This window comes from Corvus kubaryi, unplaced genomic scaffold (assembly GCF_017639235.1).
Source record: "Corvus kubaryi isolate FWS band 111438036 unplaced genomic scaffold, C.kubaryi_AGA036_p1.0 split3-73, whole genome shotgun sequence".
NCBI classification, from domain to species: domain Eukaryota; kingdom Metazoa; phylum Chordata; class Aves; order Passeriformes; family Corvidae; genus Corvus; species Corvus kubaryi.
The window spans coordinates 44,441,817-44,456,047 of NW_024582091.1; the positions used below are offsets into that span (position 1 = coordinate 44,441,817).

General features: G+C 38.9%; 1 protein-coding gene across 12 annotated transcripts in view; it reads left to right on the forward strand.

The window, feature by feature from the left end:
• Window positions 1-14,054, forward strand: part of MAP7 (microtubule associated protein 7) — a 111,712-nt gene extending 97,658 nt beyond the window's left edge. For 11 of the 12 annotated variants that reach the window (XM_042017448.1, XM_042017444.1, XM_042017446.1 and 8 more), the window contains 7 exons: window positions 1,380-1,572; window positions 3,056-3,157; window positions 3,439-3,489; window positions 3,587-3,644; window positions 6,094-6,232; window positions 11,324-11,550; window positions 12,220-14,054. In XM_042017448.1, the coding sequence (XP_041873382.1) occupies window positions 1,380-1,572; window positions 3,056-3,157; window positions 3,439-3,489; window positions 3,587-3,644; window positions 6,094-6,232; window positions 11,324-11,550; window positions 12,220-12,230 (781 nt within the window). In that variant the 3' untranslated portion in view covers window positions 12,231-14,054. Of the gene's footprint in view, window positions 1-1,379; window positions 1,573-3,055; window positions 3,158-3,438; window positions 3,490-3,586; window positions 3,645-6,093; window positions 6,233-6,973; window positions 11,551-12,219 lie in introns of those variants that run through there. The other variant, XM_042017456.1, reaches the window with a different exon arrangement.
• Window positions 14,055-14,231: the final 177 nt, after the last annotated feature.

Sequence of the window (14,231 nt, forward strand, 5' to 3'; positions counted from 1 at the left end):
TCCCAACAGTTTTAGAGGGTAATTGATGTTGCATCTCACTTCCTATTAGCAAATGAGTAGCCCTTCTGGATACTTACGACTGTGGCTACAGCACAAGTTGAGTGCTTTTTAGAGGGCTACCATATCTCTGGAATTTGTTGGACTTCTTTAACCACTTTGCTGATAGGAACAAGGCAGAACCAGTTAGAATATCCTGGCTTTCCAAAAGGCTCACAATACCAACACTCTCAAAAAGAGTTTTAAAGAAAAAAAGCTGCTGTGGTATAAGAGTAATATGGTGAATATATACTAGGACTGAAAGATCAAAAATAAAAAGTAAAAAATAATCAGCTTTCACAGTGAAAGGAGTTTCCAGTGTCTGTGCAGTGCCTTCATAAAAGAAATTGAAAGGAGTTGAGGCCAGTGAGATGATGTTGGTCTTCAGTGAGATGTCAGTTGTGAACAGGCTGAGACATATCTTACGTTGCTGAGATACAAAATGGAAGCTGGATTGCTGTACTGATAAGCATAAAGGAATGTGTATAGGAAATAATCCTAACTTGACTCCTGTGTTGGTGGTCTCTGGCCAAATTATTTCTGAGGGAAGAGATCTTGTCTGGGGTTGAATATATGAAAGTATCAGGTGAGTCACAGTTGACAAAGTAAATGAACTGTTACAAGTTAAAAGAAAACAAGAACAAAATGAAAATGTCATTCTGAACTAATCAAGATAAATCTACATTTTGAATGTTGAGTTTTATATTTTTTCAAGATAGTAAAATCAGTAAAACTAGAAAATTAAGTGCAGACAGACATCAAGGAAGATCACAAGTACCATACAGTTCCCATATGAAAATCAACTAAACAGGTGAGGATTCTTCAGCTGGGAAGATAGGGTAAAAATTCCTAAATAATTTGGGAAACATCAAAGGTTAAGAGGAAAAGCTACTCACTCCATAATACAAGGATGAGGGGCCATTAGTAAGGTTAGGAAGTAACCTTCAAAAACCAGCAGAATTAGATACTTTTTCTTAATCTTTGCCATGAGGTGAGATGGGTGCCAAAAATGCATACTATTTCAAAATATGATTATATGAAATAGCAAAAAGGAGTGTTTTGCAAAATATATTAATCAAAGATACTATTTCTGATTGAGAAAGTATGTGAGTCATAGATCAGGCAGATGTATGCTGGAGGAGTATTGGTGTTGCATTGCAAAGTTTTTTGTATTCCATCGGGCTTCATGTTTGGTCCCTATGGGAAGCAGAACAACTTAGGAATAAGACAGCAGTACATCCTTCATCCAGTTGGGATAGCAGTGCTGGGTCAGGAATCTGGTGGTTTGGCTTTTTCCCCTACTTTTATTACCTGTTTCTCTTATGCTTATTTAATGATTGCAGGCAAAAGAAAGAAGAGTTGTCACAGAGGATAGCTGAAGAAAGAGCTCGCCGGGAAGAGGAGGAAGCTCGCAGACAAGAAGCAGAGAAACAAAGGAAGGATGCAGAGGAGCGGGAAAAGGAGGAACGGCTGCGCCGCCAGGCAGAAGAGAGGGAGCAGAAGGAGAAAGAAGAGATGGAGCGCATTCAGAAACAAGTATGCTTCCCTCTTGGAATTTCTGGCCCAATCTAGTTGACAGTGAAGTGGGTGAAGCAGCACCTCTTACACAGCACCTAAATTAGAGCAATATCTAAAATTTAAATTCTATCTGAAAGGTGTTGGGACAGAGTTCATTCCATAGAGTAGTTCAAAGAGTAGAGGTATTTCTACTTGACAAAAACATGGGATAGGGAGTTGAGCTTTGGTTTGGTTTTTTCCCTCTCCCTTTACAATGTATTTAGAACAAATCCTTTCTTACTCCTCATAAATTGTGATGAAAAAAAATCAATACAGTTGTATTGGGGAATTTCGATAAATGCTGTTATACCAGAGAATTCTTTGTCCCAACAGATATAGAAAGTCCAGATGCAAAGATAACTATTCACTGTGTTAGAGATACAGTACTGCTAAGTTCTAATCCTGTGCCAAATACTGCTTTTGGGACTGGTGGGAAGGGGGAGATTTAATCAAACCAAGGAGAGCCTTTATGTGGCACAGTCTTCCTGAAATCAGAGTAGCTAGTCAAAAGACATAAGAGTAAATAAATGAAAATTAAGTTTTTCAAGTACTTTCATTTTTGATGGACGTAATGACTGACTTCAGGAGAGGCTGTGGTAAGCATTCTAGATAGGATTCTTCTCTTCTCACATGTCCTCTTACTTCTTGCATGTGCTTTATTCTTCCACAATCCAACACTTCAATTTGCCTTGTAGACACGAGGTTTTCTTCTGGTGTGTAAATGTATGATTCTGATAATAAAAGGATTGATGATAAAGGATTGTGTTAGTGAATATGGCTGAGAAGCTCCATTCGCCTTTTTCAGAAGATGTGTGCTACTTTCTTTGAAATGTTAAACTGAGGCTTAACTCAGCACTCAGAAATAGCACACGGTCAAGGCTTTTTTGGATGTTACAGATGCAACAAATGATCGGTTGTAGTAGTTCCATCATACAACAGTGTCACTGTCAGGGAGCAAGGCCCCTCTACAGTATACTCCAGACAAATTTTGCATTTAATTAAAAAAGCAGGAATGGAAAGTTTGTGCAAACAGGCCTGTGGCTGTTTGCCCTTGATCTCATTAAACAGTTACTCTGTTGGCCAAACAAAGCATTCTACTGCATTTGTTTTACTCTCGAGAACATCCACCACGCAAAGCGTGGATCTCTCTAATATTTTTCTGGATGCTGTTTTAATGCTGAAGGCTAGAAAATTTATTCCTTATTTGTTATCTGGTGTGCTCTGGAACAGGCACAGAACCAAACATGATGTCCACTGTTAAGTTCCACTCTCCTAATGCTATGCAAAACATGGAGATTAATCAAGAAATGTGCAATTCCACCTGACAAGATTTTTGGTGACTTGTAAACCTCAAAAGTGTCTTTTCAGGGTGTTGTAGATATGCATAATTAAGCATAGAGTATAAAACTGTCCTCAAATAGTAAATTATTCCCCGCTTCTTTTTCTTTTACCACCAATGTAGAAAGAAGAGGAAGCTCGCCTGCGGGAAGAGGCAGAGCGGATTCGATTAGAACGTGAAAAGCATTTCCAAAGAGAAGAGCAAGAGCGCTTGGAAAGGAAGAAGGTAACTCAGTCCATGAAGAGAAACTGTGATTGGTTTTGCCTTAGCAGTCTGTTTCCACCTTTGCAGTAGGAAGTAAATTATATAAATGTGCTCTCATAAAAGTTGCAGTCCTCATTGGCCTGATGTGACAATGAAGAGAATATTGCCAACAGTAATGAATAATTCATCTTTTTTGCAATAAACAGATACAGCTGATAAATGACAAGCAGTTGTGGTTTGGGAGAAAGATATTCAAATTAATGCCAGCAAATATTATTTTACCCCTTTACATTTCATTGTAGAGGCTTGAGGAGATCATGAAGAGAACTAGGCGTGTAGAAGCTGTAGATAAGGTCAGTGCTGCTATTCAACACATGTAAATATTGAACACATTTCAGTTTTTTTTCCCTAGTGCCATTTTTAATTTGCAAAACTGTGCTTCCTTTGTAGAAACCCAATGACCAGCAAAATGGACATATAGCAAAGGCAAATATCACTGGAGAAGCAGGTATTGTGTTTAACTGTGCCCTGAGCACAATAGGTGAATAAGTGCCTACTGAGCACAGGGAGTTGAGAAACAGTTCTGAAACTTGGCATGCTAATTGCAGTAAACTATGAGAGGAGTATAAATGAAATCTTAGCAGACATAAATTATTCAGCCTTTCTGTATAGGTAGTTAGCCATTACTAAATGAGTCCAATGTTTTAGCAACTTTGTCACATTGGTGTTTAGCAAAAGGAATTTTCTTAACAAGTTTAATTATTTATAAAGTGAAAGGAAACTATTTTGTGCTTCAGATCACAAAAGAAACCAATTCTACAGTTTCTTTCTTATATTATTTCAGATGTGGTTGTTGCAGATTTACTTCACTTGCTTAAAAGATTATTTCTTCTTAGTCATCAAAACAAAGTGTTCATTGTTCTAAACATCTCCCTGTGACTTCTTTCTTCCACACCTGCTGCCTTATTCACTTGGTCTTTATTTCTTTTTTTGACAAAATTGAGCTACTACAAAAGCTTAGTCTTCTTGTCACACCCACACTCTTATGCTTTCCTTCTACTCCATTCTGTCTATCTTTATTTCTTTTTAGGCAATCTTCTATATAAGACTTTAATACTTATAATAAAGGAAGAAAAAGAAAATATAGCTTATATTCAACAATCGCCAGGTGTGAATTAGCACTGTTTAAAGCTACTGAAGTCACGCTATCAAATGGCTTATCCTATTGTAGCATAACAAATTAAATGACATTAATCTTTTTCTCCTTTGTATTTGGGTTGAGTAACAGGGAAGATAGCAGCACTGGCTGATGGATGATTTTTTTCTTGATGTTTAAAGTGAACACTATAATTAGCACTGTCAGGAAACCTTTTAATGCAGATTTCATTACATGTGTTTGTTATTTGTTTACATAGTATCTTGGGTCAAAAAGTTTGCAAGCTACTAATACAGGATTCATCTGGGATGCCGTCTTTGTCTGTGGGTATTGTTGAAGGTGTTATAAACCATTTAAATAATTCCTGAAACTATAAAGGGCTCCATAACCTTTGGCTAGTGTTTTCCCTCTAGAAATAGAAGTAGTCTTCTATCAGTTTCCTAAGGCAGAGGAGACTTTGGATCTCCATTTCCCTAGGCCCAAGGGAAGGCTGGAGTCCTTGAGTGACTGAATAAAGAGAAAACTGCTCTCAGCCTCAGGGCTGCTCTACTGTTTGGCTTTTCATTATCTATATATGCCACTGAGTTAAAGGTATGGATTAATGGGCACATTCTGGCCACATGAGTTTTCATATTGCACTTTAACAGACCTCTGACTATCCACAAATAGATTGTTTTAAAATTTTTTTCTTAAGTCTTACTCTTTGCCGAAACCTGAGGAGACCTTTGTGGGAATGGCCAAATCATACAATGAAAAAATCCATCACCTTTTGGTCATTTGTTTGGCCTCTGCTTCAAAATAGGAGGTTCTTTCGCATTTCTAAAGCAGAACAACTTTTGCTTCTGCTTTTTCCCTTTAAATCATAAAGCAAATATATTTTCCTATTATTCCATTTGTAGAAGCACAGAAACCTCTATTTCCAGTATCTTCCATATAAAAACTTGCCAAAGATCAGACTAATACATTCGGTATAGAAGTCTTCAGCCCAAACATTTAGAGTACAGCAAAACAGAGCAGCTGAAGGAGGGGCTTCTCAGATGAGGTTTTGGGTAATGGGTATAAATGTGTCCAAGCCTATGAATACTGAATAGTCCTTGCAATTACTGTAGCAGATGTTAGAATGGGTGGGGTGCAGTTGTGTCCTTTTACTGACTTGTGTATGAATTAGAGGGACTCTAGATACAATGCAGAAGGCTGTAGTTGTACTTTAAAAGGAAACCAGGAGGCAGGCTAGAAACACGTATCACGTGGTCTCAGCATGAGGGACACAGATAACCTAATTTTATGTAGCTCTCTGCAATGTTTTAGAGTAGTAATTTGGTACTTATTTAAAGAAGTATCCTTCCCAATGGAGATTTTATTTCTTGATTTCTTTTTGAGTTACTGGAATCAAGAAATACCAATGTATGGAATTAGTAATGTCCCAGTGTTGTTCTATTCCATTCTCTATTGCTGCTTGAAAAGTGCTAGCATAACATTCTATCAGATACCAGCCTCTTTTGCCCACTGCCTTATGTGTTGGAATTGTGCATATGACTGTAAAATGTTTATTTTTGTTCACAAAGCTATGGCTTTGAAATCTGTGACATTTAGTTTGGACCTGAAAAAGGGTTTATGTGCCCAAAAACTCGACAAAGGAGATAGGGTTGGGTAGAGAGAGAGGGGAGGGGGGTGGGAACCGTGTATTTTTTAAAACTGTAACTCGCCTTGGCTTTGCTGGCTTTTGTAGAAAATATTTTACCCTGACCTACAGGGTAGATGCTGCTGCTTGGTTTTATGAAAGCCTGTTTTCTCTGTCCAGTCGCAGCCAGTCCTGCCTCTCCCTTGGAGCCTGCAGCAGGGCCTCAGCTCCAGCACGCAGTGCCACCTCCGCACAATGGGACTCCGGCCGCCTGCACGCGCGTGGTGGCTCCAAACCAGCCCCCCATAAATGTGGACAGGTAAAACATTGCCGAGTGTCAGGGGAAGTGTTTGGAGGATGAGGGCTACTAGAGTAATAAATTATATTCAGATCCATGTGTTCATTAACTAAATAAGAGGCAGCTGTTCAATCTGCCTTGTTTCCTGGTTTTTATCTTGTCCTGTGTTCAGAAAAGAGCTTTATCATATTTCAAATAACAGTAACTGATTTTTGCTAACTGATAGGGAAAAATCTAAAAAAAAAATGGAGCATGTTCTTTGCAGTGTTTGGAACAAAGTGTGTTCGCCAGCAATTATTACATTTATTGAAACTTAATGGAAAGGGAAATTTTTTCCGTTCCTTTCCCTGAATTAAGCTTTGTAAAACCCACTCTGGGCTTGTACTGGTGATTTTCTTAATTGGAATAATGACTACTGTGCTTTCAGCCTAGTTGTTTTGATTTCTGAACTGCTTGAAGTATTAGCAAGTGTTGCTGTAGATATGTCCTTTGTGTGAGATACAGGACTAGTCGCTTTGGTTATGCTTTTTAAGAAAACAGCTTTGTTCCTCATAAGGAGTATTTGGGGAGGCAGATATTGTATGTTGGGAGCTCTCTGTAGCCATGAAGCAAGTCACTCAGACTTTGAGAAATTGTTGAAACACTTGAAACCTCAGTATTGAACCGAGTGACATCTGTTACATAAGCATGAGCTGTCAGTTATTTTAATTTTAGTGATGCAGAAAGCCAAATAATCTCACAGTCCTTTCATGTTTTATGCAGGTAGTGCCAGAATATGCATGGAAAAACTTGAATGTGGGAAGCCATTGTGCAGTCTGTAATGGACACAGCTTCAGGGTGTGATTGGCACTAATTGAAGGAGGAATTTGCCCTTTCTCGATCCCTCCATATGCCTGGGGGATCTCAGCCTGCTGTCATGCTGACAAGGATGCTCCTGCTGAGGGAAGTTCTGTCAGTGACACTGAGCTACATTGGATGAGCTGCCTCATAATTGTCTTGGGCAGCTATTAAAATGTTAATCACTCCCAGCCTTACAAGCACCTTGATGTTTGAAATACAAAATGTGCCACGCTAATGAGTGCTGTCCTCTACCATTATAATCTGTGTGGAAGGAACCTCAGAATGCCCACAGTGAAGAACGAATAAATGAGATCAAAGAACACTGACAAAAGTAGGAAGAGCATGTAAGGTTGTAGAAGGGAGAACTGGCATGCCAGGTTGGAATGTGTCTGCTTCAGAGGTGCATCCACAGTGACCGGGAAGGTGAAGCCTGAAGCACTTGGTAGTGTCCCATAGATTTTGTCACATGGTAAAAGCCACAGGTGCCAACACCACTGCTACTGCATCTTGTGTGCTGTGGTTGTCTGGCAGCCAGATACACCTGACATGGTAGCACACACAGGGGCAGTGGGTGCAAGTTGTCTCCTGAGTGAGCACCTCACTCATAATCAGCCCTCAGCAAGATCTGGCTTTTGTCTGAAAAAGACTTCATCATTTTTTAAGGGCAAGAGTGCTGAGATTTCTGACCAGAAGTTAAAAAGCTGTTACCTGGGGAACTTGTGTCATGTGCTTGTGTGGGTGAGCGGACAGTGTGATGCAGAATCCTACAGCTGCCTAATCCATAGCCCACTTGCAGATTTTTGCTTGTACTCCATTCTCTAATTCTTTGCCCATGATAGATCGTGTCTGCTACTTCTTAGAAAAAGTTATTTCAGTACTGTGGTTTATGTTGACAGTACTTTCCTTATGGTACTTACTCTGTAATTCCTCTTTTCTGTGCTGTTTCCTACAAACACTTGCAATGCAGTGCAAAAATGAGCACAGGTCACCTCATGTCTCCATCCTGTGTGCATGGAGTTGGGTCTCTGGGTAGGTTAGATAACCAGTTTTTAGAAATATACAGTTGGTCTGGGTGATTGCCTTCATATCTTGTCCTGGAAAAGAAAACTCCTTATTGCTGGCTGGTTTCAGTGCTGTTGTCTCAGTAGATTAAAAATAAGCACCATTTATCATCCAAAAGTCTGGCGTCCGTTTTGCTGTTAATGTCTATCTATGTCTCCTCTGCAAAAATCCTCTCGATAAATGAGGTGACTGACATTGTCCTTCAGATCAGAAATACCAGCTGTGAAGATATTTTGGCATTTTTCAAAGGCCTGCAAGTCTGTATTTTATTTTTTCCTATTCAGTGATGCTTTCCGATGAATGGTGAGAAACAGATATACTGAATTCTGGCCTTCTTTCTTTATTTTTAGTCTCTTGTAATTCTAATTTCAATCTGTGGCTACATAGAGTTTTGGCTAAAATTATCTACAACAGATATCATTTTCAGTAATTGTAAATTTTTTGGATGTTCCAGTTCCTTTAAGTAAACTGGCTTCTTTTTTCTCAACATCTTCCAGTCTATCTTGTTAATATTGATGTGTCCTGGTCTGAAGCCGCAGAGATGCTTTTCAGCTGCCATGGAGATGTCCTTCAGATGCTTGCAAGATTGTTATGTTTGGAAATGCACTCTGAACAACTCAGGCAACTTTTTTTTCCCCCTCTATTACATAAGTGTCTTGCTACAAGCATACTTATGGAATATATTAGAATGCCAAAATTATCCAGTTCTTTCTGCAGAATTGTATGCCTGAAAAGGACATCTCTGGTGTTGCATTAGACACTTAGACAACATTAAGAATGTAACATAAGACAGAAAGAACAGCTGTAGCAGGTCAAAAGCCCTTTTTTATTTTTTTGTGTTCTTTGCTTTAATGGCCTGTAGTACAATGTAAAGGGGGAAAAAAACGTAATTACCAGGAGATCCTCTGGCCAATGAAGGGTTGCTAAGCATTGTGGTCCAAATGCAACCATAGGCTCAAGGAGTCCCTAAGCTGCTAATTACCAGAAGCTGGAGGGCATACCAATCTCCTAGGAATTTATCTAATCTTCTTTTGAGCTTGTGGCCTCTAAGATGTCCAGTGGAAATTAATTCCACTGTTCTATTTTCTCCTTTGTTTTGTCTAAATTTGCTCCTCTAGCAATTAGGTGGATCAAGCAGCATAGAATCTAAAAGATTTTATACCACAAAATTTAGAGTATTTATAGTCCTGATTTCCTTTTCTGTACCTTGTTTGTGATTGCAGAGACTCCTCTGTCTCAAAAGGCATCGTTCAAGTCTGAATGAATCCTGATCTAACTCTGTGTGTAATACTGGCAGTGCAATGACAAATACTAAATATGAAGAATTATTTTTTCATTGTCAGCTGATAAATTGGGTAGAAAAATTCTGTTTGCAGAAGCAAGAAGCTTCTTCATTGCTCTAATACTTGTTGAACTACCGTGCTGTTTAATTTATCTGAATGAGCAGTTGCTCTCTTCGTACCTCTTGCTTACCCCATTCATCAAACTTGGCATGTTATCCTAGCTCTAGTACGGTTATTGGCAGTAGATCGGGATAAAATAAGTAATAGGATACTTTATAGTGAATAATAACCTAATGACTGTACATTACAGAGCAGGTTTTAATAGACCTAAAGCATTTCACAGATTCTGCTCTTTGTCTTGCAGATGTGGTTTAGGAGCTCTCCAGGCAGCCAGCAGGGTTTCTGTGTCTGCTCCCAAATTCAATGCAGTGAAACATATTTTTCACTTTGAAATTTGCCCAGCATATCCACAGTTGAAAAAAAAGGAGTGCCTTTCTGAGAAAGAACTGGGAAGGCTTGATATGAACAGCAGCATGTGATTCTCACAGGAAATCTGGGCTTTGGATAAAGCATTGCCACTTTCAAAAGAGCAATGATTGTTTTCTGTCTCTTGGGGAATACTGTAAAACAATTCTTTAATTGTTGGTGCAGAGTTGTAAACACAAAGAAGCCAGCAAATGAAAATATACTGTATGCCAATTATAAGCAGGTTTCTTTTTAAGACTAGTAAATGTGCTGTAAGGAGAAAATTAGCCTGTGAAACCAAGCCACCTACTGAGAAATGGCCGAAGGAAATTGATAGCCAAGTTTCAATCTAGGAAAATTGCATCTGAGCCTTTGTGACTGAAACATTTCCAAACAACCTGAACACTTATGATGTGGTCCAAATAGGGAATAGGTACTCAAGGTTGTCAGGATCTAACTGTTCAGGACCTTAAGAAGCACCTGTGAAAGATCATAAGATTTTTGAGTATTTGTTGAGTACAAGCTCTTACTTGAGGAGCTTAAGGTCCCATTACTTTCATCCTGTTCACTGAAGTAGCATCTTAATTTCTCCCCTCTGGCAGGATAGGACATGCCATCTGCAGAGTGAGAGGGATTTGGCAATTGCAGCACCTAATAAAGGGGTTGGGAGAGTCATGCAAGACATGAGCAAGTATCATCAGGGGAGAGTACGTGCAACAGCAGAGTGTCTGTGCTTGTGCTGCTCTTGACTGGGGGAGATGTACAAGAGCTCGCTCATAAGGCATCTCTGTCATGTGGGAGATGGGAAATGAAAGTGCAGATTGACAGGAGGAGGGAGGGAGGCGCTTTTGGCTTGGACATGATCAACAGGAGAAATGTGGAGCTGCGTAGTGTCTTGGAAATAAACCCTCAGAGCTTGTCTGGGAGGAGGGACTGAAAGGAGCACTGCACTGACAAGGGAGTTTTTTCTCTGGGTAAGTGGCATATAGAAGAGGCTGCTCCAGAACTGGTGGCAGGAGGTGATCCAAGAAATAATAAAAATTACAGTGATCTTATCTAAGGGCAATCACATTGATTTGCAATAAGAGGAAGGGTACAACAAAGACTATGAGATCTGAAAAAGATGTTAGAGGCTGTAAATTGCATTATGTGCAGGGTTCCAGGTAGTGGTGGTGCTGCAGTCACTTCTCAGACTGAGGTGGCCACAGAGCACCCTGTAGTTCTGGCTCTCATGTAGCCAAAAGTAACTACTATCCCGTGGGTTTGAGGGAAGGAATACCAAGTACTTGGCTGTGAAAAGAGTACTTCCTACTCTTGTAGAAGCATAGTTTTGTTTTCTCTGGCTAAAAGAATGCTTGGGATTGAGGCAGACTTCTCTTACATTTGTACTATAGCTTTGAGGATGACTAAATTTCTGTTCTAGATAAAGTATTAAGGAAAAATTTCTATGTTTCTCTTTCAGCAATCTCAATCCAGAGAAAAACGCAAATGAAAATGGAATGTCTATGCAGAATGATAACTTTGAAGAGATCATGAACCTGCCTCTTGGTTCTAAACCATCCCGGCTGGATGCTATGAACAATGATGGAAACAATAGTCCCGAAATTCCTTTGAATCCTATTCTAGCCTTTGAAGATAAGGGGACTCTCTTGCCTCAGGTAGATAGTGTTCAAACACATCAAACAGCAGGTAGGTTTGCTGTGGTTCACTAACACTTGTAATGTGTTGTAATTGACAGAGGTCCCAGAGCTCTCAATTAATATAAGTTGATTCATTTAAGCATTTTTAAACTCCACATTATTTGGGGACACATGTCCTCTTTGTAAAGCTATGTATGCCAAACACATATAGATGCAGTGCAAAAGGTGCTGAGGCCTTATCTTTTCCTGGAGGAGGGCTTCTCACATATATTTTACTTTCTGCCATTTGAGGTTGCTTGGAAAGGTTTGGCATGTACTTTCACACAGAAGTGATAGGTGACAGCTGTTGTTCTGGCCTTATGATCAGCCACTGGGTTCCAGTTTTGCAAGTGCAGTGCTTGACACGCACATGCAGAAGGGGAGCTACTACTTTTTACAAACTACTTTTTGAAATTCTGGATGTGCTTTCCTCATTAAGTTCTTGCAGGCATGGAGGGATGGTTTGCAGGACACTGGATTTTTCTGAAGTATATCATAACTTTTCAAGAATGTTTGGTAAACAAATACTAATCTAGCAAATTAAATTGGATAGCACTTTATTTTTCTCTGGCCTAAAAATGCAATGAAAATCATCTTACAGTAAAATAATTGCATAAGCACATAACATTTTGAAGTAAGAATTGCCACTCTGACCTGTCATTTTTACCTTCTCTTTTAGAAGTGATCTGATTGTTTCTTCTGAAGAACCAAAGGTGATATGAGCATCTCTGCAGTCAGTGGAGTTTCTTCCATGCAATGAAGGAGTGTTTTATTTTTTCTCTCCAGTTTTTTTAAGATTTCTTGAGTATCTTTTTTGGAAGGACTTTAGTAAAACCAGCAGAAGAAATGAGAGGAATAGACTTGGATCACCATTCTAATAGCTTTCATCACTAGAAAAAATCATGCTTCACGTGCGTTACTTAATATGGCTATTTCCAACAAGCTTCTTTTGTTAGTAAATGAATATTTCTGCATTCCTTAAGACACAAGACACTGGAATCTGAAAGTAATGGGCTGATTTGGGTGGTGGGACTGATTTTTTTTGTTTTTTTAAAAAGGTGGGTATTGGTTTAAAAGGCATAATTTTAAAATTGGCAAAGAATCTTTTACACTTTGTGGTTCTAATACTTGAAAAATAAATGCCTCATTGCTCTACAAGTAGAGTTAATGGGGTGTTTTATTTAAACCTGTTGGTTTAAATGTTATTGCAGAGAACTCTAATTATGGGGGCACACTATAGGCTTCTGTATCAGGTTCTTGTAAATGTAATTCCTACAGGGACATTCTGTAAATTGAGACGTCACTATGATCTTCTCACATTTTCTCTAAAAACACAAAACAAGACAGGTTTTAAAATGTGAAAATTTGAAAGCATTATTTTTTCATGGACAAGAGGAAAACCTATTGTTCTCCTAGATGATGTATTTATGAATTTTGCTCAGTACAGAAATTTAATTGAATAAATTAGACAAATGTGGTAAAAAGATACAGCAAACTTGATTTTTTTTTTAGTTACATCCATGTTCACAATACTATAAAAGATGTGTATGCATATGTGCACACGTGTGCACACACATACAAGGAAATACCTTGTTCTGAGTCCTGTAAATTGCTGCTGTTCCCAATGATGGAAGACTTTTCCTTTGCCTTATCAGACTATTGAAGACTGTGTGAAACCTGGGATATTTGAGTTTCGGATGATGATGCAGGTTTTGGGACTTTTGGGATTTGCTCGTTTCAGAGCAAATGGAAAATGGTCATTGTTTGTGCTTTTTATGTAGTGTGTGGTTTTTATAAAGCAGTGCGGTTTGAGTGGTAAGAGGAACGATGCAGGTTGCTTTCTCTTTAGTTTGATGCTGATTTCTACTGTCATTCATTGCTTCATCCCACACTTTTGGTTGCTGTTGTGCAGAACTGTAAAATCTTGCACATTTTTGTGCTTTGCTAAACAATGCTGTTGGAGGCAAAGCTTGCTCTGGGTATTTGAGTTTGAAGCATCACTGAAGGCTTGAGGCACTGCTGTCTGAATCAGTGAGAAGATCCTTGGGTAGGGGAAATGGAGGTTCATGGGCTCTCAGCTCCTGCTAACAGAGAATCTACCATTAAGATTCCTGCACTTGCCTTTAGTGAGCACTGAGCGAGGCCTCTAGGAAGCTGTGCAGAAAGTCTGTGCTAGCAGAAGAAATCGTCTGAGACAAAAGCCGAAGAATTTTTGAAGAAATTTCTGCTGCTGCCAAGTGTTCATCTTATAGAGGAGATGCGATAAAAGCAATGGAAATAAAATGAAAGAGACTTCATCTGCCAGAATATTTATGGAAGGGAAAAAACAGCCATTCAGTCAGAGTGCTTTCACTAGTAACTTGTGACACAGTAAAATGAATTGGGTTCCTTTCTTGCTTTCTTTAGTTTTCCGTGTACATAGCCACAATATTTTGAAGTGTCCAAAATATGTAGTTTTTCTTTAAAACTATATATAGCATGTAAGTACCAAATAAAACTTGTTTGAAATATTTATTTCTACTTATATTTTCATTTTCTTGCATAGTTGAAGCAAGAGTCAGTCTCTGATGGAAGACTATTCTGTCTACTGCTGGTCTGCTTAAAACTTTGCTTCAGGTATTCTCTAATTTCTTTACTGGAAAATCAGTACAGAGTCACTTGCAATTAGAAACAGAGCAAAGGAACAGTAAC